This window comes from Chamaea fasciata, unplaced genomic scaffold (genome assembly GCF_029207755.1).
Source record: "Chamaea fasciata isolate MVZ Bird 193981 ecotype frontalis unplaced genomic scaffold, bChaFas1.0.hap1 SCAF_5, whole genome shotgun sequence".
NCBI lineage: Eukaryota > Metazoa > Chordata > Aves > Passeriformes > Sylviidae > Chamaea > Chamaea fasciata.
The window spans coordinates 1,260,516-1,285,729 of record NW_027094090.1 but is presented as its reverse complement, the minus strand read 5'-3'; the positions used below and the strand labels follow the sequence as shown (position 1 = coordinate 1,285,729).

The following is a 25,214-nucleotide window of genomic DNA, read 5'->3' as shown; positions in this document are numbered from 1 at the left end:
ATTGACCAATAGAAAGGCAGAGTGGGGAGGGTCCAGCCAATGAGCTGGAGGGAATGGGAGGGGCGGGGCTGGGCTGGCTGCGGGGCGAAGCGGGGTCCGGTCCCGTTCGGCCCCGCTCGGCCCCGCTCGGCCCCGCTCGGCCATGGCGAGGCGGGCGGGGGTCCCCGCCGGGCCCCTCGGGGATGATTTCTCCTTCGTCAGCCCGGTGGTCAAGTACGTGCTCTTCTTCTTCAACCTGCTCTTCTGGGTGAGTGCGGGGCCGCCGCGACACCCCGTGCCCCAGGGACGGCCGGAGCCTGGGGCTGTCCCCATCCCTGCACCCCGCTGGGACACCGCCATCCCCGGGACGCCGCATCCCTGAGATCCCACCGGGACCGCCAGCCCTTGGGATTGTCTGCATCCCTGAGCCCTAGTGGGATCCTATTGGGATCCCCAGCTCCGGGACCCCCAGCCCTTGGGATTGTCTGCATCCCTGAACCCTTTTGGGATCCTATTGGGATCCCCCAGCCCTTGGGATTGTCTCCATCCCTGAACCCAAGTGGGATCCTATTGGGATCCCCCAGCCCTTGGGATTGTCTGCATCCCTGAACCCTTTTGGGATCCTATTGGGATCCCCCACTTCCGGGACCCCAGCCCTTGGGATTGTCTCCATCCCTGAACCATTTTGGGATCCCCCATTCCCAGGGACCCCCAGCCCTTGGGATCGCCTCCATCCCTAAACCCTGTTGGGATCCTATTGGGAACGCCCATCCCCAGGGGTCTCCCATCCCCAAGGACTCCCTATCCCCAGGGATTGTCTCCATCCCTGAACCCCATTGGGATCCCCCACCCCCAGGGACCCTCCAGCCATCTCTCAACCCCTGGACCTATTTGTGATCCCGCATTCCCGGGATCCCCCGACCCAGCTCCATCCCCAGGACCCCACAGGGAACCCTTTGACTTCGGAGCTGTCCCCACCCCTGGTCCCCACTCAGAGTCCCCCCACCGTGACCCCTCATTCCTGAGGGACGCCTGGCCCCCGGGAGTGTCCCCATCCCTGAACCCCACTGGGATCGCCCATTCCCCGAGGGCTTTTGGGGTCCTTTGGATCCCCACCGGGACCTTTCCTGCCCCCACACAGGTGACAACCCCCCAGGGAGGGGGACAGATTTGGGCCCCTCTTGTCCCCAGCCCGCTCCTGCAGGGAAGCCGCAGTTTTCCACGTTTGGGGGCCTTTTTTTTTTTTTTTAATGTTTTGAGGAATTTTTATATTTTTTAGAAGTTTTATGTTTTGAGTATTTTTTTAATGTTTCAGAGACTTTTAAAAAATGTGTTTAAAAACCCCCCAACCCTCTTAGGAGTTTGGGGGGGGTTTTAATGCTTTTTCAGGGGATTTTTTGCAGGGTTTTTTGTTTGTTTGGTTTTGGTTTTGGGGGTTTTTTTGTGCGTGGGTTATTTCCGCGTTTGCAAAATTGTTCTTGAGGAAGTTTCTCGCCTCTGATAAACCACGTCCCTGTGTCCAGCCACCCGTAGAGGAAGGGTGACCTACTAGAGGGTGGGGACAGAGGTGACCTCCCTCCACTAGGAGGGGACAGATGTGACCTCACGGGAGGTGGGGACAGAGGTGACCAGCCAGGAGGTGGGGACAGAGGTGACCTCTCAATAGGAGGGGACAGATGTGACCTGCCAGGAGGCGGGGACAGATGTGACCTCCCCTTAGGAGGGGACAGAGGTGACCTCCGACTAGGAGGGGGCAGATGTGACCTGCCAGGAGGCGGGGACAGAGGTGACCTCCCGGGAGGTGGGGACACGATGGACACCGGTGTGACAAGGGGAAACTGAGGCAGCTCACCAGAGCTCCCTGACTCCGGGGGGCTGCAGGTGAGCGTGACACGGCGGTGGTGACACCTTGGTGTCCCCCGTGTCCCCCTGCAGGTGATCTCCATGGTGATGGTGGCCGTGGGGGTGTACGCCAGGCTGCTGAAGCACGCAGGTGAGCTGGGGGGACCTGGCTGGGACACGGGGGTGGGGGGGGGGGGGTGGTGGCCGTGGTGGCCGCGCTGGTGACAGCTGGCCGTGACAGAGGCGGCCGTGGCGTGCCTGGCGGTGGACCCCGCCATCCTCCTCGTCATGGTGGGCGTCCTCACCTTCCTCATCACCTTCTGCGGCTGCGTGGGCTCCTTGCGGGAGAACATCTGCCTGCTGCAGCTGGTGAGTGCTGGGGACGCTGCTGGTGGCATCTGGATGTCCTTCCCGTGGTGCCCTCGCCATGACAATTCCCTTTTTCCCACGCAGTTCTCCGTCTGCCTGACCATCATCTTCCTCCTGCAGCTGGCGGCCGGCGTGCTGGGCTTTGTCTTCTCTGATAAGGTACTGGGGGGAGCAGCGGGGGTGACAGGTGACCCCAGTCCCGTCCTGTGGGGTGACAGCCTCGCTGGTGTCCCCCCCTCGTTTGTCCCCCCAGGTGTTAGCGTTGAAGATGGACACGTTTTTATACCCTTTGGTTAGATAACTACACATATCAATTATGAAGGCAAAGCCCGACCTTTCTTTCCCCCTCCCCTGAATCTATTTCAAACAATCCCCGTGATTTTTAGAAGCATTTTAACCCTGTGCTGTCACAGGCGCGGGGGAAGGTCAGCGAGATCATCAACGGGGCCATCGTGCATTACCGCGATGACCTGGACCTGCAGAACCTCATCGATTTCGGGCAGAAGGAGGTGACCAAATGTGGGGGGCTCTGCAGGGTTTGGGGTGTCTGTGGGAAATGGGTTTGTAGGGGATTCTTGAAGCTTGACGGGAGGCTCATGCGTGCAGAGTTTGGGGTAAGAAAATGCTGATTTGGAAACGCCGTGGGATGGGACAGACGTTGCAGAGAGAGAGAGAAATGGAACTGGAAACAAGTTTCAAAGGATGGCCTCGCAAATAACACTAGATACTTTCATCTTTCTGTATCTAGTGTTATACAAATAATACTAGATATAATTAGGAAATCATTTGGCTTCTGATTGTGATGGAGTGAATTGTAACTGTCTCACCCCTCACGTGAGGGTAAAAACAGAAAAAAAAGGCTTTTAAAACCCCTCTCAGTTGCCCCATCTCTAAGTCAGAAAAGAGCATAATCCCACAGAGGACGTGTCCCCAGTTCGGTGTCAGGCTGAAATCTGTGGGGCAGCACAGGTTGGGGACGTTGGGTGGCTCTTCCAAGAGGGTTTGATGTCCGTGGTGATGTCCTGCCTGGGCGGGGGGAGGGCTGGGGGGCACAGACAGCCCTGTCTGCGGGCTGGGGTCCCCTCCCCGCTGAGCCCCGTGGCCTGCCCGCAGTTCAGCTGCTGCGGGGGTGTCTCCTACAAGGACTGGTCCCAGAACATGTACTTCAACTGCACGGCCTCCAACCCCAGCCGGGAGCGCTGCTCCGTGCCCTTCTCCTGCTGCCTGCACGACAGCAGCCAGGTCAGTCCTGGGGTGGCCTCGGGGGACCCTGTCCTGCCGTGCCCTGGGCCCAGAGCAGGTCACTCCTGGGGTGGCCACAGGGGACTGTGCCCCAAGCCTGTCCCTGGGGCTGTGCTGAGCCCGGAGCTGATGGCAACGTATGGACCCCATCCACCTTTGGGCTTTGGGTTCCCCATCCACACTCTGGGTTTGGGTTCCCCATCCACCTTTGGGGTTTGGGTTCCCCCATCCACACTCTGGGTTTGGGTTCCCCATCCACCTTTGGGGTTTGGGTTCCCCATCCACCTTTGGGGTTTGGGTTCCCCATCCACACTCTGGGTTTGGGTTCCCCATCCACCTTTGGGGTTTGGGTTCCCCATCCACCTTTGGGGTTTGGGTTCCCCATCCACACTCTGGGTTTGGGATCCCCCATCCACCTTTGGGCTTTGGGATCCCCCATCCACCTTTGGGCTTTGGGATCCCCCATCCACCTTTGGGGTTTGGGATCCCCCATCCACCTTTGGGGTTTGGGTTCCCCCATCCACACTCTGGGTTTGGGTTCCCCATCCACCTTTGGGGTTTGGGTTCCCCCATCCACCTTTGGGGTTTGGGTTCCCCCATCCACCTTTGGGGTTTGGGATCCCCCATCCACCTTTGGGGTTTGGGTTCCCCCATCCACCTTTGGGGTTTGGGTTCCCCATCCCACCCTCCAGGTTTGGCTTCCCCATTCCACACTCCAGGTTTGTGTCCCCAAATCCACCTTCTGGCTATGGGACCCCCACCCCAACCTTTGTGTTTGGGGGCTGCTGGGTGGGAATGCCGCGGTGAGGTGGGAGAATTCTCCCTCCCCAGAGCTGGAATTGGCTCTTTGGCCTGGCGTGGGGACACCCGGCCAAGGTCTGCCCCCCAGGAGCAGGGACCCCCTGCAGTGTGGTGTCCCCAGCCCCTCTGTGCTGTGTCCCCTCTGCCAGGCCGTCATCAACACCATGTGTGGCCACGGGATGCAGGCCAGGGGCTACCTGGAGGCCAGTGCCTTCATCCACACCAACGGCTGCATCGACAAGCTGGTCAACTGGACCCACAGCAACCTCTTCCTGCTGGGGGGCATCGCCCTGGGGCTGGCCCTGCCCCAGGTAGGGGGAGAAGGGTCTGTCCCAAGGCTCTGCTCTGTGCGGTTTCCGTGGGGAGCTGCCCTGGTGGCGGCCGATGGCGAGGTGGGGGAGTCGGGCTGGGATTCGGGGTGGGCAGTGATGCAAACGTCAGACATGGGGGGTGTGGGGTGACACTGCCTGGCGTCGCTGAGTACCTCGCTCTCCTCTTCCTCCCTCTCCCTCCTCCTTCTTGCTCTTTCCCTTCATCTCGCTTTTCTCTTTTTCCCTCCCCTCCCTCTCCCTTCTCTCTCTCCCTTTCCTTTTCCCTTTGCCCTTCCTCTCATTTCCTTCCCTGTTCCCCTTCCTCTTTCTCTTCCCTCCTCCTCCCTCTTCCTCCCCCCTTCTCCTCCCTCTTCCTCTCCCCTTCCTCTTCCTCCCCCTTCTCCTCCCTCTTCTTCTCCCTTTCCTCTTCCTCCCCCCTTCTCCTCCCTCTTCCTCCCCCCTTCTCCTCCCTCTTCCTCTCCCCTTCCTCTTCCTCCCCCCTTCTCCTCCCTCTTCTTCTCCCTTTCCTCTTCCTCCCCCCTTCTCCTCCCTCTTCCTCTCCCCTTCCTCTTCCTCCCCCTTCTCCTCCCTCTTCCTCTCCCCTTCCTCTTCCTCCCCCCTTCTCCTCCCTCTTCTTCTCCCCTTCCTCTTCCTCCCCCTTCTCCTCCCTCTTCCTCTCCCCTTCCTCCTCTTCCCCCCTTCTCCTTCCCCTTCGTCCTCCCTCTATCTCACTTCCCCTTTCCCTCTCCCCGTCCCCTCCTTGTCCTCCATCTCCCCCTTCCTCTTCCTCTCCGCTCCCTCTCATCTCTCCCCCTTTCCCTTCCTCCTCCCCTCCAGCTGGTGGGCATCGTCCTGGCGCAGCTCCTCATCAACCAGATCCGCGACCAGATCAAGCTGCAGCTCTACAACCAGCAGCACCGGGCGGACCCCTGGTACTGAGCTGCTCTCCCGGGGCCATTCCCAAACCCCGGATTCCCGAGGGGTTTTTTTTCCCTGGAGTGGAGGGAACGCGGAGGGGCCGTGGAGAGCTCCGTGCCTTTGGTGCTGGGCTCGGCCTGGAGCAGGAATCGCTGTCTGTCTGTCTGTCTGTCCGTCCGTGCTGCTGGTGCACAAGGGGGATGTGCTTCCCGCTCTCCCGCGTGTGCTGGAGGAGGATGTCCGTCCGTCCGTCCGTCCGTCCGTGTGTCCGTGCACCGAGCTGCCTTCTCCCAGGCCGGGCTGCGGGCCTGGGGCCATTTCCCCTCACGGCACGGGGCTCGCTGTGTGCGGGGACAGCCCGGGGCACGGGCGGTGCCGCTTCCTCGGCTTTTTTCATGGACAATAAAGACACGAGGCCGGAGGGCCCGAGCTCTGCCGGGCCGCGCAGGGCACACCGCGGTGCCTCTGCGGACGGGCCGAGGCCACCCGCACCCTGTGACACCCCAAAATTTGGGGGGGAAAAACGCCCCAGAGGCCTCGGAAGCCCGGCCCGGCCTCTCGGAGCTGTCGCAAACCCGTGGGTGGAGTTTTTTTTTGGGGGGAGGTTGGGTTTAAGGTTTGTTTTTTTTTTCTTTTAATTTCCCCTTCTGCTCGGGCTGGGTGGTCCTTGCCGCGGAGGGGCCGGGATGCGGCCCGGCGCTTTGTGTGCGGGCCGCGAGCTTTCTCTCCCATCAAGAAAAAAACCCCTTTTTTTCTACTTTTTTTAGCTTTTTTCCCCTCAAAATCCACCTCCTCCCCCCGCCAAAATGCGATTTCTTCCCCCCAAAAGTGGTGGCTTCTCTGAGGGATGGCACCTCCCCGCAGAAAAAAAAGGTGATTTTTCTCCTTTTAAATTCACTTTTCTTCCCCAAAGTTCCCCTCAGAAGAGCTGCTTCTCCCCGCAAGAAAAGCAAGTTTACTCGAAGAAGTAGCAGTTCTCCAAAAAAAAAGTGGCTTTTCCCTTCAAAAAAACCTGTCTTTTCTCCTCAAAAAGCAACTTTTCTTCCCCCAAAAGGGACTTATCTGCAAAAAACCAACTTTTATTCCCCAAAATTGTCTTTTCTCCCTGCCAAACTGGTTGTTTTTCCCCTAAAAAAAGTAACTTACCCTGAAAAAAAGGAACTTTCCTCCACAAAAATCAACTTCTCTCCCCCTAAAATTGTCTTTTCTCTCCTAAAATTGATTTTTTTCCCCAAAAAAGAGTATTCCCCCCTCAAAAAAGTAATTTCCCCCCCCCCCCCCGGAAAACTCTTTTGTCCCTGAAAAGTGATTTTTACCCTCCAAAAAGTAACTTTTTACTCACAAAGGCCTTTTTATCACCAAGATATTTCACAGGAAAAAAAAAAAAAGGAACTTTTCCCTCACAAAATTGGTATTTTCCTCTTATAAAGTGATGTTTTTGTCCCAAAAGTGACTTTTCACTTCCAAAACTGGACCTTTTCCTCATCCGAATTAACTTTTCCCTCACAAAAAGCGAGTTTTCCTCAGAAAAAGCAAACTTTTCCTCAACGAAACTCTTTCCTCACAAAAGGGGAACCTTTTCCTCACAAAAAAACCCCCAAAAAACCATCAAAAAACTTTCCCCTCACTTTCCAGCGACTTTTCCCCTGACAAAAAGTGACTTTTTCCTCACAAAAAGCGACTTTTTTCCTCACAAAAGCGACTTTTTCCCTCACAAAAAGGCAACTTTTCCTCAGAAAAAAAGCAGACTTTTCCTCACCGAAACGGACTCCTTCCTCATGAGAGGAACTTTTTCTTCACACACACACACAAAAAAGAAAACAAACCAAAAATAAGAAAAGAAAAAAGAAAAACCCACAAAACTTTTCCCCTCACTTTCCAGCGACTTTCCCCCCTCACAAAAAACGACTTTTTCCTCACAAAAAAGCGAGTTTTCCTCAGGAAAACCAAACTTCTCCTCACGAGAGGAACTTTCTCCTCACCAAAAGGAACTTTTTCCTCACCAAAAAAAGAAAAAAAAAAAAAAAAGAAAAAAGAAACCCATAAAAACTTCTCCCTCACCTTCCAGCGACTTTCCCCCCTCACAAAAAGCGACTTTTTCCTCACAAAAAAAGCGAGTTTTCCTCAGGAAAACCAAACTTCTCCTCACGAGAGGAACTTTCTCCTCACCAAAAGGAACTTTTTCCTCACCAAAAAAAAAAGAAAAAAGAAACCCAAAAAACTTTTCCCTCACCTTCCAGCGACTTTCCCCCTCATAAAAAGCGACTTTTTCCTCACAAAAAAGCGAGTTTTCCTCAGGAAAACCAAACTTCTCCTCACGAGAGGAACTTTCTCCTCACCAAAAGGAACTTTTTCCTCACCAAATAAAAAAGAAAAAAGAAACCCATAAAAACTTTTCCCTCACCTTCCAGCGACTTTCCCCCCTCACAAAAAGCGACTTTTTCCTCACAAAAAAGCGAGTTTTCCTCAGGAAAACCAAACTTCTCCTCACGAGAGGAACTTTCTCCTCACCAAAAGGAACTTTTTCCTCACCAAAAAAAAAAAGAAAAAAGAAACCCATAAAAACTTCTCCCTCACCTTCCAGCGACTTTCCCCCCTCACAAAAAGCGACTTTTTCCTCACAAAAAAGCGAATTTTCCTCAGGAAAACCAAACTTCTCCTCACGAGAGGAACTTTTTCCTCACCAAAAAAAAAGAAAAAAGAAACCCATAAAAACTTCTCCCTCACCTTCCAGCGACTTTCCCCCTCACAAAACGCCCTCCTTTCCCCTCACGAATCTCGCCTCTTACCCTCCGCAGCGCTTCCCCCGCGGTCCCTCCCTCAGCCCGCCCCGGCGGGGGGCGCGGGCCGGGCCGGGCCGGGCCGCGGGCGGCGGCGGCGGCGGCGGAGGAGGAGGAGGAGCAGCAGCAGGAGCAGCGGGCCCCGCTCCGCTCGCTCCCGGCCAGCCCAACAAAGGCGGCGGGGGCCCATGGCGGGCCCCTCGCCCCGCTCCGAGCCGCCTTAAACCCTCCGCCGAGCAACCGCCGCGATGTGGCCGGGCCGCGGCGGGCGGCGCTGGGCTCTGGCGCTGGCCCTGGCGCTGGCTCTGGGCGGCCGCTGCCCCGCCGCTCACAACGCCTCCTCGGCCGGGCCCCAGCGCTGCCGCCGGCCCGCGCCTTGCGAGCGGCTCCGCTTCGGAGCCTGCCTGGGCTCGGCGCTGCCCTACACCGCCACCTCCACGCTGCTGGCCGCCGACTCCGCCTCGCAGGAGGAGGCGCACGGGAAGCTGCTGCTCTGGTCCGGTACGGACGGGACGGCACCGGAGAGCCGCGGGGAGTGAGGGAGAGAGGCCCGGGATGGGGCTGGAGGGGGATGGGGAGCGGTGAAGGGAGGGAAGGAGGGGAGCGATGGAGCTTGGAGGGGGGGTTTTGGGTGTAGTGTGTGTGTGTGGGGGGGGGGTGGGGATGGGTACGGCATAGAAAACTTTATGGAAGGGGGCTGGGGATGGGTGCACTGCAAAAAAACTTTATGGCGAAGGGCTGGGGGTAGGCAGAGTATAGAAAAGTGACGAGGAGGGGGCTGGGGATGGGTAAAGCATAGAAAACTGCATAGCAAAGGGCTGGGGATGGGTAGAGTGTAGAAAACTTTATAGAGGGGGGCTGGGGATGGGTACAGTATAGAAAAGTGCATAGCAAAGGGCTGGGGATGGGTAGAGTATAGAAAAGTGACGAGGAGGGGGCTGGGGATGGGTAGAGCATAGGAAACTGCATAGAAGGAGTCTGGGGACGGGTAGAGTATAGAAAAGTGCATAGCAAAGGGCTGGGCATGGGTAGGGTATAGAAAAATGTCTAGTAAAGGGCTGGACATGGGTAGAATATAGAAAAGTACATAGCACAGGGCTGGGGATGGATAGAGTATAGAAAAGTGACGAGGAGGGGGCTGGGGATGGGTAGAGCATAGGAAACTGCATAGAAGGAGTCTGGGGACGGGTAGAGTATAGAAAAGTGTATAGCAAAGGGCTGGGGATGGGTACAGTACAGAAAACTGCCTAGCAAAGGGCTGAGGATGGGTAGAGTATAGAAAACTTTATGGGGGGTTGTTGGGGATGGGAGCACTAAAGAAAACTGCCTAGCAAAGGGCTGGGGATGAGCACAGTGTAGAAAAGCGCACAGCACAGGGTTGGGGATGGGTAGAAAACTGTAGAGTATAGAAAACTGTATGGAGGGGGACTGGGGATGGGTACAGTATAGAAAACTGTTAACAGAACATGGTAGATGGGTATGGCACGGAGGGCAGCAGTAAATTGGGCTACAGGGGGTGGAAATGCGATAGCACAAGCCCAGGGGTGGGTGCAGTATAGAAAAAGTGTTTAAAAAAGACACAGGAGCAGTGGGTTGGACCCAGAGATGGGTACAGCATAGAAAAATGATTTTAAAAGGGTGCAGGGTGGTGGGTGTCTGGGGATGGGCACAGTACAGAGAACTGTGTAGCAGAGGGGTGGAGACAAGGAAACGTGGAGGGCAGCAGGAGGTTGGGGTTCAGGGGGTGGGGTAGAGGGGGAGCAGTGCAGAACGGCCTCAGGTGATGGGTGCGGTACAGAAAACTCTACGGCAGGAGTGCGGGCTGGGTTCATACACGGGAGCATGGCTGCAGAGCAGATATTCGTACAGCAGGGGTCTGGGGGTGGGTGCGGTATGGAAAACGGGGTATCAGGGGACATATGGAAAATGGTTTGTCAGGGGCTGGGGGTGGGCAGCAGTGTGGACAAGAGCAGTATAGGGGACAGATGTGGAGGGGCAGCCCTGGTGATGGGCACAGTGCCCCAGAGGCCCCACAGCGGGGTCCCAGTGTCATGTGGGTAATATAGGGGCAACAGGAGAGCCCCACAGAGGGGTCCCGGTGCTATAGGGACAGCAGGAGGGCCCCACAGAGGGGTCCCGGTGCTATAGGGACAGCAGGAGGGCCCCACAGAGGGGTCCCAGTGTCACATGGGTGCTGTGGGGACAGCAGGAGAGCCCCACAGAGGGGTCCCAGTGCTATGGGGACAGCAGGAGAGCCCCACAGAGAGGTCCCAGTGCTATAGGGACAGCAGGAGAGCCCCACAGAGGAGTCCCAGTGCTATAGGGACAGCAGGAGAGCCCCACAGAGGGGTCCCAGTGCCATGTGGGTGCTATAGGGACAGCAGGAGAGCCCCACAGAGGGGTCCCAGCGCTGTGTGGGTGCTATGGGGACACCAGGAAAGCCCTACAGAGGGGTCTCAGTGCCATGTGGGTGCTGTGGGGACAGCAGGAGGCCCCCGAAGAGGGGTCCCAGTGCCATGTGGGTGCTGTGGGGACAGCAGGAGGCCCCCGAAGAGGGGTCCCAGTGCCGTGTGGGTGCTGTGGGGACATCGGGAGGGGTCCCAGTGCCATGTGGGTGCTGTGGGGACAGCAGGAGGCCCCCGAAGAGGGGTCCCAGTGCTGTGTGGGTGCTGTGGGGACATCGGGAGGGGTCCCAGTGCCATGTGGGTGCTGTGGGGACAGCAGGAGGGGTCCCAGTGCCATGTGGGTGCTGTGGGGACCCCATGGGGTGGCCCTGTCGGGGGTGGTGACGGCGCTGTCCCCTCGCCGCAGGCCTGCGCAACGCCCCGCGCTGCTGGGACGTCATCCAGCCGCTGCTGTGCGCCGTGTACATGCCCAAGTGCGAGGACGGGCAGGTGGAGCTGCCCAGCCAGACCCTGTGCCAGGCCACGCGGGCGCCCTGCGTCATCGTGGAGCGCGAGCGCGGCTGGCCCGACTTCCTCAAGTGCACCACCGACCGCTTCCCCGAGGGCTGCCCGGTACGGCGTGGGCACGGGGAGGGAATGGCGCTCCCCGAGGGAGGGAAGGGTTGGTGTTGGCCAGCCTGGAGAGGAGGAGGATCCAGGGAGAGCTTCCAGAACATTCCAGGGGCTCCAGGAGAGCTGCAGAGGGACTGAGGACGAGGGCTGCAGGGACGGGACACAGGGAATGGCTTCCCACTGCCACAGGGCAGGGCTGCATGGGATTTTGGGAAGGAATTCATGCCTGGGCTGGAATTGCCAGAGCAGCTGTGGCTGCCCCTGGATCTCTGGATTGTCCAAGGCCAGGCTGGACACTGGGGCTTGGAGCAGCCTGGGACAGTGGGAAGTGTCCCTGCCATGGCAGGGGTGGCACTGGACAGGCTTTGAGGTCATTCCCACCCAACCCATTCCATGATCCCATGGTGGTTCCATGAAACCCAGCTGCCCCTTGCCCTCTGCGGGAGACTGATGTCCATCTTGGCCATCGGGGTGTCTCCTCCTCCTTCTCTCGTTCTCCTTCTCCTTATCTCTCTTGTTGTCCTCCTCCTTCTCCTCCTTCTCCTCCTTCTCCTCCTTCTCCTCCTTCTCCTCCTTCTCCTCCTTCTCCTCCTTCTCCTCCTTCTCCTCCTTCTCCTCCTTCTCCTCCTTCTCCTCCTTCTCCTCCTTCTCCTCCTTCTCCTCCTTCTCTTCCTTCTTCTCCTCCTCCTCCTCCCTCTCCTCCTCCTCCTCCTCCTCCTCACGGCCTGGTTTCCCCTGTGTCAGAACGAGGTGCAGAACATCAAGTTCAACAGCTCGGGGCAGTGCGAGGCGCCGCTGGTGCGGACGGACAACCCCAAGAGCTGGTACGAGGACGTGGAGGGCTGCGGCATCCAGTGCCAGAACCCGCTGTTCACCGAGAAGGAGCACCGCGAGATGCACGTCTACATCGCCGCCTTCAGCTCCGTCACCATCTTCTGCACCTTCTTCACCCTGGTGAGGCGCTCCTGGCTTTCCAATCCGAGATTTCCCCCCCCTTGCAAAATGTGTCTTTTCTCGGGGTGCGGCCACGGCCTCTCTATACCTGTCACCATCCGCCGATGCAAACCGGGGGTCGTGACGGTTCGTTTACCGACCTCAGAGTGCTAAAAGAACAACCCAGAGGGGATTTCAGTATTCATCAGAACAAACGCGCTTTTAGTAGTGCCAACAGCAAATGCCGTAGAGGGATTTGAAGGGAAATAAAGGATAGAGAGAAAAGGGACAGAGGGGGTGGGTCATAGCTACCGACAGACAGACGAAATCCTCGTGGTCCGGCCGATAAATCCGTCTTCTTCCGTGGGGTGATCACAAAGTCTTTGGTTAACTCAGGGGTCCTAATAGTCCTGTCCAAAGCGACAGGCAGTTGGCCAAAAAGGCGGGGAGATCGTTATGGGGTGTTCTTTTTGAGAGAACAGGTAAGTGCAGTCACTTCACCGTCCCTTGCCCGTTGTTTCTGCTCAGGCTCTGATGTTCCGATGGAAATGCGTGCTGGGTTTTTTCCATCAAACCTGCAGGCAGCACTTGGCAAACGTTCCCGCCTCAGCCAGGCCAGAACTCCTGTGTTGGGGTTTTTAGAGTCCTTTGAGGGGTTTCAGTCTCCGTCCTTGACGATGCTCACATGCTTGCAAGGAGCCACGGGGGAGAAGCCTTTTTTTACACCTGGGGTGTCTTTAATCTTTGCTTTTCCAGGGCAGGGCAGTTGGAAATTCCTTTAATGGCACAAGGGACTCCACATCCCCTTATTAGGGTTTTTTTCCTCTCCAAAGTCCCGTGCCAGAGTTAGAGAGAAGAGCAGATCTCGCAGCTCAGTCTTGCAAGGTGTTTCTCAAGTGTTTTATCTGAAGGTGAGCGCACCACCTGACACCAGGCACTGAAATACACCCCTGCCAAGAGCATGAGACCTGGCCTCCGAGGTCTCTTAAAGGTTTCCCACCCAATTAACTCTTGAAACGCGCCGTATTTACGATTTTGTACCAATAATTACTCCCAGTTCTAAACACGTAATTCTCTGCATCACCTACATTGTACCAATGTCTCCGTGCCACCGTCATGGCAGAAGATGGAGGAGAAGGAGAAGAACTCAGGACACCCGCCCAATATTCTCCATCTTGCCTCTATCCACTTGCGTTCTAAAACCCCAAACCCACAAATTTTCACCCTGTGACAAACTAAACGATGACCTAATTGAAATTTTGGTTGTTCTCTTTTCCTCCACAAGCGTTGGCGGTTTTTCCCGTGGGCTGAGGTCAAAGGCAAGGCTTTCCTGGGGTCAGTCTGAGGGGTTTTCCCCCTGCCTTGGACTCCAACAAGACACAGGCTCAGGGGAGAGGGGGTTTGACCCATATTTCTGAGGGCCAGCCTGGCAGAAAAGTGGCTTTAATTAATTTGAGCCAGACTGCTGCTGGAAGATGTTTTGTAAATCAGAAGGTTTAATAGAGAAAAAAAAACCAAAACCAAAATAACAATCGTTACAGAAAACAAATAATAATCTCTTGCACCTTGCTGCAACACCTTGAAAAACTTGGAGCTTCTCTCTCTTTAGCACTTAAACAGCTTAGGTGGGTTTCTTGGCCCAAGGAGATGAACAGCAGACTTTGAGTTACATTCTCAGAGTCCAATCCACGCTTCTGTCGCAAGAGGACACGAGGAAAGCCACACTGACCCATCAGGATGTGAGATGGAAAGGAAAAGGGGAGATTATTTGGGGAGATCTCAATTTGTATCGTTTTTGGGATTTGGCCAAGGATTGGGGACGAGAGGAACACCCCTCTGACCCCAGCGGTCGACTCAGAAGTCCATCAATTTGTCTTTCCCCCTGGAAAACGAAAATTTCATTTCCAGTGGAAATGAAAACCAATCAGAAGGCTGAAAAATCGGGACGACACACTTCTGTGCTGGCTCCCAGCCGATCTCTGTCAGAGGGGTATGGAAGTTTCTAGGTAAACTCCCTAAAATGTCAGAGGTAAACTGAAACTCCCTATTCGGGAGCACCTGCTGGGCGTGTGGGGCTCATCACCCCAGGGGAGGTGACCCCCAAAAACGGGGACGAGGCGCCGAGCTGTCGCTTTCTCCACCCCTCCAGGCCACGTTTGTCGCCGACTGGAGGAACTCCAACCGCTACCCGGCCGTCATCCTGTTCTACGTCAACGCCTGCTTCTTCGTGGGCAGCATTGGGTGGCTGGCACAGTTCATGGACGGCGCCCGTGACGAGATCGTGTGCCGGGCCGACGGCACCATGCGGCTGGGAGAACCCACGTAGGTGTCACTGCTAGTTAAAAGAATTCCCGAGGTAGCGAGGGCTGAGGAGCAAACATCCGTTTCGCTGCAGCCAGAACGTTACGCCCGTGCTATTGTTTTAACCAAACCAAGTATAACTTTGGCTAGGTAATGAATCGGGGAGGGCGGGGGGGATAAGTATGAGTCTTAGTGGAACACGTAGGCCTTGGAAATAAAAATTAGATGTTCTCTGCTTAGGTCGGGTGAAGCTGTACCCGATCATCCTACGATAGACGACGTGATTGCCGATTGTTTGGTAACCAAATACGATTGTTATCTTACACCAGGGATCATGAGAATGGATTGTGACGAATTCATGCTTGGGTAAAATCAGTGGAACGGTGGGATTTAATCATTAACATGTATGCTTGTGTAACGAGAAGGTACAAAACCTTGTCCAATTGGAGCGTCTAGCGGAGCTGGATTTGGGGTCTGTATCCCCCGGCTCCCAGAGCTCTCAATAAAGCACCTTCACGTGATTACGTGTTTTCCTCCGCTGACATCACCTGTGTCCCCTCTCACCTGGGAGGGCGAGGCCACCGCCCTGACGCTCCTGCCTCTCCGCAGCTCCAACGAGACGCTGTCCTGCGTCATCATCTTCGTCATCGTGTACTACTCGCTGATGTCGGGCGTCATTTGGTTTGTCATGCTCACCTACGCCTGGCACACGTCCTTCAAGGCCCTGGGCACCACCTACCAGCCGCTGCTGGGCAAGACCTCCTACTTCCACCTCATCACCTGGTCCATCCCCTTCGTGCTCACCGTGGCCATCCTGGCCGTGGCGCAGGTAACGGGGCCGCCGTCACGGGGTGGCGCGGTGGCTCAGGGTGACAAACACGGCCAGCTGACCCCGTTGTCCCCACCCTGCCAGGTGGACGGTGACTCTGTCAGTGGCATCTGCTTCGTGGGCTACAAGAACTACCGCTACCGAGCCGGCTTCGTGCTGGCCCCCATCGGGCTGGTGCTCATCGTGGGGGGCTATTTCCTCATCAGGGGTAGGTGTGCCTCAGCTCTGGGAAAGGGATGGGGTCACCGTGCGTGTCCCCACACCCTGTGACTCCCCTCGCTGTCCCCTGGCAGGGGTCATGACCCTCTTCTCCATCAAGAGCAACCACCCCGGGCTGCTGAGCGAGAAGGCGGCCAGCAAGATCAACGAGACCATGCTGCGCCTGGGTGAGGGCTTCCCCCAGGGAACCCGAGTGGGAACGGGGACATTTTGTGCCCTGGTGTCACACACCCCCTTCCCGGGGGGGGACAGAGCTGTGGTGGTGGTGGCACGGCGCCGGTGCCACTGGAGTTTGGCTGAACTGGGGATGGATGTCCCTCTTTTCTTTCAGGCATCTTCGGCTTCTTGGCCTTCGGCTTCGTCTTCATCACCTTTGGCTGCCACTTCTACGACTTCTTCAACCAGGCCGAGTGGGAGCGCAGCTTCCGGGAATACGTCCTGTGAGTGGGACAGGGACAGGGGGTGGCAGGGACAGGTGGCACCTCGCTGCAGTGAGGACTGTCGCTCTTAGGGGCACGAAAGAATGAGCTAGGCAGCAGAAAAGGTCAAGCAGGAAAAGCTCTATCCTTGTTTTTCTGACTCCATCTTGTATGCGCTTTGGTCAGAAGGCAACGATTGGCCACGCAGGGTGCTACTTCTCCGACCTCCTTGGTGAACATCACCGTCAGTCACGTGTCTCCTCCCAGAGGAGGAATATGTAAACAAAATAGATCAGTCCTAAAAACGTTTGTGAAGCTGCGTGAGGATAAAATGCGAACACTGAAAGGCAGGCAGACTTAAGGTGACAGAGGACAGCCCCGTGTCCCCCACCAGCGGTGCCACCACATCTCCACCCTGCAGAGCTGTGGGGTGTCCCCCCTCCTTAGAGCCGCTGTCCCCCACGTCCCCGCAGGTGTGAGGCCAACGTCACCATCGCCACGCAGACCAACAAGCCCATCCCGGAGTGCGAGATCAAGAACCGGCCCAGCCTCCTGGTGGAGAAGATCAACCTCTTCGCCATGTTCGGCACCGGCGTCTCCATGAGCACCTGGGTCTGGACCAAGGCCACCCTGCTCATCTGGAAGCGCACCTGGTGCAGGTGGGGACCCCCGAGGGAGTCACCCCAGCTCCCTGGAGCCCTTCCTGCCCCACCCAGTGGGATGTCGGAGGACATTCCCGGATGTTTGTCCCTCAGCTCCACGAGCTGCGGGCTGGCAGCAGCTCAGGGATGGGGCGGTCTCTCCCGTTTGGCATTTATGGGCCACCTCCCATCCCCCAGCCTGGTGTCCCCAGCTGGGGAGACTCCCTGTGCGCCCAGCTGTGACAGCTGTGCCCCTCCTGTCCCCTCCTTGTCCCCAGGCTGACGGGGCAGAGCGACGACCAGCCCAAGAGGATCAAGAAGAGCAAGATGATCGCCAAGGCCTTCTCCAAGCGCAAGGAGCTGCTGCGCGACCCGGGCCAGGAGCTGTCCTTCAGCATGCACACCGTGTCCCACGACGGCCCCGTGGGTACGTGCCCGGGCCAGGGGACATCCCTGGGGTCCCCAAAGTCCCCTCCTTTGACCGGATCATCCCCCTGTCCCTGCAGCCGGCTTGGCCTTCAACATCAACGAGCCGTCGGCCGACGTGTCCTCGGCGTGGGCGCAGCACGTCACCAAGATGGTGGCCAGGAGAGGAGCCATCCTGCCCCAGGACATCTCCGTGACGCCCGTGGCCACACCTGGCAAGTCCTTGGGGACCCTGGTGGGGAATTTCTGGGTTGGGGGGTGTGCAGGGGGCAACGGGGCCACTGAAAAACAGAACCAATATGGTTCCAGCAGAAGCTGTTTATTGTTTGCATTCCGTGGCAGGCTTAGATTCTGGGTTTACTGCCCACGTGGGCATCTCTGGGTTGGCCAAGCTGCTTCTTCACGAGGCACACGCACACATCCTCCAGGACGTCCAACCGGTCAAGCGTCCATCCTTCACCTTGTGCTTCCCCAATGCAGGGTTTACATTTTTTTGCAGCTATTTTCTCAGGCTCTCTTCTTATTGTTGACCCTGTCGTTTTCTCGGTAACCTTGACGAGTTCCTGAGAGCTCTAACAACAAAACTGCACAAACTGTGGTTTGGTGGTATTGCTCACCACCGATTTGGCCGGTGCATCAGAACGGCCTGTCAGACAGACACATTGCTACAGGGGGGTGATGATGGGGGGAGGCACAGGCAGGATGTCACCCCTCACAGCCACCCCACGTCCCCCAGTGCCACCGGAGGAGAGAGCCAACCTCTGGGTGGTGGAGGCCGACGTGTCCCCGGAGCTGCAGAAACGCGGCGGCCGCAAGAAGAAGAGGAGGAAGAAGAAGAAGAAGGAGGTGACCCCAGACCCCGAGCGCTGCCTGGGGGGCTCCGGGATGAGCTCTGTCCCTCACCTTCCCCGCCTGCCCCCTCAACCCTGCCTGGTGGCTTTTGTCCCTGACGTCCTGCCGGCCGTCCAGCCCCGTGCCGCCTTCCCCGGCCGCAGAGCCGAGGTCCTGCACGTCATCAGCAACCCCTTCTGCCCCGAGAGCGGCGCCGACCACGACGGCCCCGGGCTCTGGCAGCACAACGGGGGCCCCCTTTGGAACCCCCTGCCCCACCCCGGGCTGCCCAGGACTCCGGGCCACCGGGCAGGGCTGGCCCCCGTGCACTCCCGCACCAACCTGGTGCAGGCGGAGCTGCTGGAGCCCGACTCGGACTTCTGAGATGTGGGCAGGGGTGTGAGGGGGACACCGGAACCCTCCTGATGCCATCCCCGAATCTTCCAGCGGCCTGACGGCGTCCGATTCCTCCCCTTGGAGGATCCGTCTCCGGCCTGGATGCCCTCCAGCGTCACATCAGGAGAAAGGAGCTGTCAGTGGGGCCAGCCCCAGTCCCCAGAGGGGTTTTTAAGGACCGGGGTGGGGGGACACAGCCTAGAGATCAGGGTAGATTTTTTTGGGGGGGCTGCTCTGCCCCACCCACGGCTAGAGGTACGTAGAGCTCACCCCCCTCACTTGTGCCAAGAGCAAATTTTTTAAAAATTTTTTCCGCTTTTTTTGGTTTTTTTTTTTTTTGTTTGTTTTTTACTGTTTTTATCGTGATGGGGACGTGGTGGTGTCTCTGCTCGGGACGAGCGACATCCCTGGTGCCTGCCCCTCTTTTGGGTTGCCTTCAAAGATCCCCCCAAAGTGCCTTCCTGCTCCCCAGACCCAAATCAGGATTTCGTGGGGTGGCAGCACCGGGGAGATGGGGTGAGAAGCACCTTGGGCACCAAAAAAAAAACCCAAAACCAACCCCAAAAACCTCGGGGGTGCTCGAGGCAAATCAGGGTCAGCAACTCCCCCCCTCCTCCTCCAGAGCAAAGCTTTTTTTTTATTATTATTTTTTTAGGATAAAAAAAAAAATTAAAAAATAAAAATCAAGTCACAGCAAACCCAGCAGAGCCCTGAGGCGGGAGGGCTCCAGTCCCTGCTGGTGTTTGGATTTTTTCCCTGTTTTTTTTTTTTTTATTAAGTCCTGGTAGGCTCCTGATTTTTTTTTTTTTTTAAATTTTATCTTATTTTATTTTTTATTTGATGTTTGCTATCCCGGTGACCTCCACGGGTTCATTTTTGCTGTGTAAAGGAAAAAAAAAAAAAAAAAAAAAGGAACAAACCCCCCTCCTGTATCAGTATTAAATTCACAGATTTTCAATCCCAGTGGCTGCTCTGGGCTCTTTTGGGGAGGGATCCGTGTGGGAAAACATTTTGGGCACGGGGGTTGTCCTTTCTCCTACAAACCCTCCTTCTTCAAAAACGGCTTTAGTGCGTTTTAAACCACTTTAAATCACCCTAAAACTGCTTTAAAGCGTTTCAAGCCGCTTCAAATCGCCTTAAAAACTGGTTAAAAGTGTTTCAAACTGCTTTAAAGCAACTTCAAAACTGATTTAAAGTCTTTCCAGCTACTTTCAATCACCTTAAAACCAGTTTGGAACTGTTTCAAACCGCTTTGAATCGCCTTTAAAACTGATTTGAAGTGTTTCAAGCCACTTTAAATCAACTTAAAAACTGATTTGAAGTGTTTCAAGCCACTTTAAAGCAACCAAAAAACTGATTTAAGGTGCTTTGAAACCCCCCTCACCCCGTCGCACCTGCAGGAGGGAGCTGTGAGGGGCTGTGGGGACAATTTGGGGACAAACTGGGCAGTTTTGGGGACAAACTGGGAGCACTGGGCGGGGCCTTTTGCCAGCAGGTGGGACCACGGGCTAAAATATCCCCCCCAAATTTTTGGGGCTGCCCAAACTTTTGGGTGGGGTCTCACTGAGGCATTCAGAGCTTTTCTGGGGGGGAAATTGCAGATTTTGGAAAAGATCCCTTTTATTTTTATTTTGCAGCTGCAGGGTTTGGTTGTGCTGCAAAGCAGAGCGCTGAAATCGAGGTGGAATTGGTCAGTGAAAATTACGTTTTTTCCAGTGGTTTTGTTCTGTTTTTCTGTTGGGCTGAACCTGCTCCAGAGTCGAAGCTGGTTTGTCCAAAATGAAACAAAGTGTTTATTTTTATCTCCTTTTTTTTTTCCTTTCTATATATTTTATTTTGTGGGTTTCTTAGCTAAAAACCCAGTTCTAACCAAACAATTCCTAGAAGACTTACCATTTTGAACCAAAAAAAAAAAAAAACCACAAATATTTTAATTTTGGAAGCGGCAGGAGATGTGCTGATAACGTCACATCCCCTCCCAAAAAAAACCACCAAATCCCACCTTGATTTGGTGCAGAGGGAGAAAAAATTTAAAGATGAAAATCCCTCCCAGTTTGCCAAAATCCAGCAAAAAAAATCGTCCAAAAAATCACCCAAAAGTGACCCAAAAATCACAAAAATATCACCCAAAAATCATCTGGAAAATGTCCAAAAATGACCCCCAAATTAGAAAAAAAATCATCCAAAAATCACCCAGAAATCACCAATAAATGACCCAAAAATCACCAAAAAATCGCCCAAAAATCTTCCAAAAATCACCCCAAAATCACCCAAGAATGGCCCAAAATCACCACAAAATCACCAAAAAATCATTTTTAAAATCATCCAAAAATCACCAATAAATGACCCAAAAATCATCTGAAAAATCACCCAAAAATCACCCCAAGATCACCCAATAATCACCCAAGAATGGCCCAAAATCACCTAAAAATAATTTCTAAAATCATCCAAAAATCACCATAAAATCGCCCAAAAATCATCTGAAAATCACCCAAAAAATCACCCCAAAATCACCCAAAAATCATCCAAAAATCACCCAAGAATGACCCGAAACTCACCCAAAAATCACCGTAAAATCACCTAAAAATCATTTAAAAATCATCCAAAAATCACCAAAAAGTCTTCCAGAAATCACCCAAGTCTTCCAGAAATCACCAAAAAATCATCTGAAAATCGCCCCCAAATTACCCCAAAATCACTCAAAAATCACCCAAAAATCATCCAAAAATCACCAAAAAATCTTCCAGAAATCACCCAAAAATCTTCCAGAAATCACCCAAAATCATCCAAAAATCATCCAAAAATCACCAAAAAATCTTCCAGAAATCACCCAAAAATCTTCCAGAAATCACCCAAAAATCATCCAAAAATCATCCAAAAATCACCCAAGAATGACCCAAAAATCACCCCAAAATCTCCCCAAAATCACCCCAAAATCACCCCAAATTCCAGTCAGTTTCCAGAGGAGCAATTCGACGGGACAATCTCACAGCGTGCCGTGGATTTCCAGTTTGGAATCACATTTTATCTAAACCCTGACAAAAATCACAACTCCCTGTTGGCTTCCGGGAGGCTGCTGGTGCTTTCTTTTTATGGGAAAAACTTCCCATAAATCGATTTTTTTTCCCAAAAAAAGGGAATTTTTTTTTTTTTTAAATTATTTTTTCCAGGCAAAACCCATCCCAGGCTGGTGTCAGGGATCAGGGAAGGAATCCCGCCCCGAGCTGCTCGTTTCTCACAGAACCCCAATTAATTTTTGGGCCCTCCCTCCCCAAACAGCCTCTCCCTTTCCTCTCCCGATATCCCAGTTTTCCCAGATAAATCCCGGATAAACAGCCCTGCAGCTGGGATCGGCTCCCTGTGCTCACCCCGAGGGCAAAGCAACACCAGGACAGGGTGGATTTTATTTTCCCTGGAAAATCCTATCCCTGCCAATCCCAGATTTTGGGAATATCCTGGAAAAGGTGAGGGAGGTCCCAGGTTGAGCCGGGTGTTTTGTTTGCCTCGGTCAAAACAACCTGGTGGGTTTTTGTGGGATGTGAAATGATAAATTCTGGAGGATTTCTCCATCTCCAGCTCCGCACCACCTCCTTTCCCCAACGGAGGATCAGGGACAGGATTTTGCCTTGGTCAAAACAACCTGGTGGGGTTTTTGTGGGATCTGAGATGATGAATTCTGGAGGATTTCTCCATCTCCAGCTCGGCACAAGCTCTGAGCAGAGGATCAGGATTTTGCCTCGGTCAAAACAACCTGGTGGGATTTTTTTCTGGGATCTCTGGCGCTGGGAAATGATAAATTTTTGGAGGATCTCTCCATCTCCAGGGCAGCACAAGCTCCTTTTAGCAGAGAATCAGGCTCAGGATTTGCCTTGGTCAAAACAACCTGCTGGGTTGTTTTGTGGGATCTGAGATGATAAATTCCAGAAGATTTCTCCATCCCAGGTCAGCAGCATCTCCTCTCCTCAGCAGAGGAGAACTCAAGGACAGGATTTTTCTTTGGTCAAAACAACCTGGTGGGTTTTTTTCCTGGGATCTGTGGCACCAGGAAACGATAAATTCTGGAGGATTTTTCCATCTCCAGGGCAGCACAAGCTCCTCTCAGCAGATGAAGATCAGGATTGGGATTTTGCCTTGGTCAGAACAACCTGGTGGGGTTTTTTTCTGGGATCTGTGGCCCTGGGAAATGATAAATTCTGGAGGATTTTTCCTTCTTCAGGACACCACAAGCTCCTCTCCCCAACAGAGGATCAGGGGCAGGATTTTGCCTTGGTCAAAACACCCTGCTGGGTTTTTTGGTGGGATCTGAGATGATGAATTTTGGAGGATTTTTCCATCTCCAGCTCAGCACAAGCTCCTCTCAGCAGATGAAGATCAGGATTGGGATTTTGCCTCGGTCAGAACAACCTGGTGGGATTTTTTTGTGGGATCTCTGGCCCTGGGAAATGATAAATTCTGGAGGATTTTTCCATCTCCAGCTCAGCACAAGCTCTGAGCAGAGGATCAGGATTTTTCCTCGGTCAAAACAACCTGGTGGGTTTTTTGTGGGATCTGAGATGATGAATTCTGGAGGATTTTTCCATCTTCAGCTCAGCACAAGCTCCTCTCAGCAGATGAAGATCAGGGACAGGATTTTTCCTTGGTCAAAACACTCTGCTGGGTTGTTTTGTTTTGGTTTGTTTTGGTTTTTTGTTTCTTTTCGTTGTTGTTGTTGGGGTTTTTCTGGTTTTTTTGCGGGATCTGAGATGATGAATTCTGGAGGATTTTTCCATCTCTAGAGCAGCACAAGCTCCTCTCAGCAGATGAAGATCAGGGACAGGATTTTTCCTCGGTCAAAACACCCTGCTGGGTTTTTTTGTTTCGTTTTGTTTTGTTTTTTTCGCTGTTGTTGTTGGGGTTTTTCTGGGTTTTTTTGCGGGATCTGAGATGATAAATTCCGGAAGATTTCCCCGTCTCCAGGTCAGCGCCATCTCCTCCCCTCAGCGGAACCGCGGCGCTGCCGGAGCTGCGACTTTCCCCGGCCTCGATGGAAGGGGAGGGACATCACTCCAGCTTCAAATCCCTCCCACGGCAACTTCCAGAGGCTGGAATCAGCCCCGAGGCGGAGTTCTGTGATCCCGGAGACAGTCACATCCTGATTCTGCTTCAGCAACGTGAAAAACGAGTTTTATTCTCTTCTTAAAAATTTATGAGTTTAATAAAAGTGAGACATAAGAGCAAACGTTTTAGCTGGGGCGCCTCGCTAGAAAGCGCACACCTTTCCTTTTTCAATTTCTCTGTTTTTAAGGGTTGCTGGTTTACATATTTAATAGATATTAAAACTTTTTTCTTTTTTTTTTTTTTCAGTTTCAGGTATCCCCCAATCGTCTTATTTGATAGATTTATTTGTGGGTGTCTCCACTGTGTTTGGTAACGTGGGTCTTGGCTGGTTTTATTTTGATTAAAAAACCCAGAAATCCAGCAGCTTTCCTGCTGGGCTATAAGGTGATGACCTCTCCCTCATCATTTTTTGGTTTGGTCAGTTTTAGATGTTACAAAGAAAAAAAAAAAATTTAGTTTTTCTGTTATTTATACTGTGCCACAATAGAAAAATACATTTACCAAATTTTATGAACGAACCACAACACGGTACAATCACACGTAGAGCGTTCATTCTAATATTTGCCAAAAGCCAACTTGATAATCTGCGTTCCTAACGAGCAGGAAACAGTTTCAGTCTGGTGAAATGGGGAATTTTCCTCGTCACATTCCGGGCCCGCAGGGGTTGTGCTGCTTTTCCTTTCATTCCAAGCCCCGTCTGGAATTCTGGACACTTGAGGGTGGGAATCGACACTTTGAGAATTGAGGATTACTGAAGCTCTTGACCCACCGACAGCTCCGAGTTCTTCTCTCAGGGCCGGTCTCAATAAATGCAATCAAAGTGTGAAAAAAGAGTTCCACTCTCTTTTAAACATTTCTAAGTTTCATAAAAATTAAAAGCAGACGATTAGGAGACATAAGAGTAAGCGTTTTAGCTGGGGTGCCTCAGTAGAAAGCACACCCTTCTCTTTTCACTTATTGTGTTTTAAGGATTGCTGGTTTACATATTTAATAGATATTAAAAATTTTTGTTTGTTTGTTTCAAGTTTCCCCAATCATCTTATTTGATAGATTTCTTTGTGAGCGGCTCCACTCTGTCTTGGTAACGTGGGTCTTGGCTGGTTTTATTTTGATAAAAAACCCCAGAAATCCAGCAGCTTTCCTGCAGGGCTATAAGGTGACGACGTCTCCCTCATAATTTTCGCCTTCAGTTTTTTAGATTTCTAGGTTTTTTTAATCAAAATAAAAACAGCCAAGATCCATCTTACCAAGACAAAGTAGAGCCACTCACAAATAAATCTTTCAAATAAGACGATTGAAGAGACTTAAAACCGAAAAAAAAAAAAGTTTTGATATCTATTGAACACGTAAAACAGCAATCCTTGAAAACACAGTCATTGAAAAGGAAAGGTGTGCGCTTTCTGGTGAAACACCCCGGCTAGAACTGTTCGCTCTTATATCTCCTAATTGCCTGTTTTTAATTTTTATTAAACTTATCAATTTTTCTTTAAAAAAAGATAAACCTCGTTTTTCCCATCAGCTGCCCAGGGAAGTTTGGAGTCCTCATCCCTGGAGGCGTCCGAGGGAGGCCTGGATGTGGCACTCTGGGCTGGTAACTTAAGGAAGGCGTCAGGCACACTCTCGTGGGTCCTGAAGGTTTTTTACAACCTCAGTGATTCTTCCCGGCGGGCCGAAACACCGAAAATTCACCAAACCGCGAAAAAAAACCAACCCCCATAACCAAACGCCTTTCGCCACACGGGTAACCCCGCGCGGACTACAACTCCCATCAACCCCCGCGCGGCCCCGCGAGACGGCGGGCGGGGCGCGCGGCGTCGCGCCGCGGGGGATGCCGGGAGCTGTAGTCGCCGCGCGGCGGGAGGA

The 25,214-nt window shown here is 53.6% G+C and overlaps 3 protein-coding genes across 6 annotated transcripts in view; all 3 read left to right on the top strand.

The window, feature by feature from the left end:
* Positions 1-25,214, top strand: part of FBH1 (F-box DNA helicase 1) — a gene marked incomplete at its 5' end in the record, with an annotated part of 140,679 nt that overhangs the window by 65,026 nt on the left and 50,439 nt on the right. The window lies entirely within an intron of this gene.
* TSPAN33 (tetraspanin 33) lies at positions 89-6,219 on the top strand. 4 transcript variants are annotated; one of them, XM_066182615.1, is made up of 8 exons: positions 89-247; positions 1,915-1,972; positions 2,063-2,190; positions 2,275-2,349; positions 2,604-2,699; positions 3,304-3,432; positions 4,383-4,544; positions 5,382-5,569. In XM_066182615.1, the coding sequence occupies exons 1-8, from the start codon at positions 143-145 to the stop codon at positions 5,481-5,483; spliced, it is 855 nt and encodes a 284-aa protein (XP_066038712.1). In that variant the 5' UTR covers positions 89-142; the 3' UTR covers positions 5,484-5,569. The 4 variants fall into 4 exon arrangements, with proteins under 4 accessions (XP_066038712.1, XP_066038711.1, XP_066038708.1 ...); XM_066182613.1 differs by having other exon boundaries at positions 99-247; positions 3,309-3,432; positions 5,382-6,219; XM_066182614.1 differs by having other exon boundaries at positions 2,063-2,349.
* Positions 8,404-19,217, top strand: SMO (smoothened, frizzled class receptor). The gene is made up of 12 exons (XM_066182606.1): positions 8,404-8,743; positions 11,054-11,259; positions 12,004-12,213; positions 14,342-14,514; positions 15,103-15,322; positions 15,407-15,530; positions 15,616-15,708; positions 15,873-15,981; positions 16,434-16,619; positions 16,880-17,028; positions 17,108-17,242; positions 17,764-19,217. Exons 1-12 carry the CDS (start codon positions 8,491-8,493, stop codon positions 18,240-18,242), a joined length of 2,337 nt encoding a protein of 778 aa, XP_066038703.1. The 5' UTR covers positions 8,404-8,490; the 3' UTR covers positions 18,243-19,217.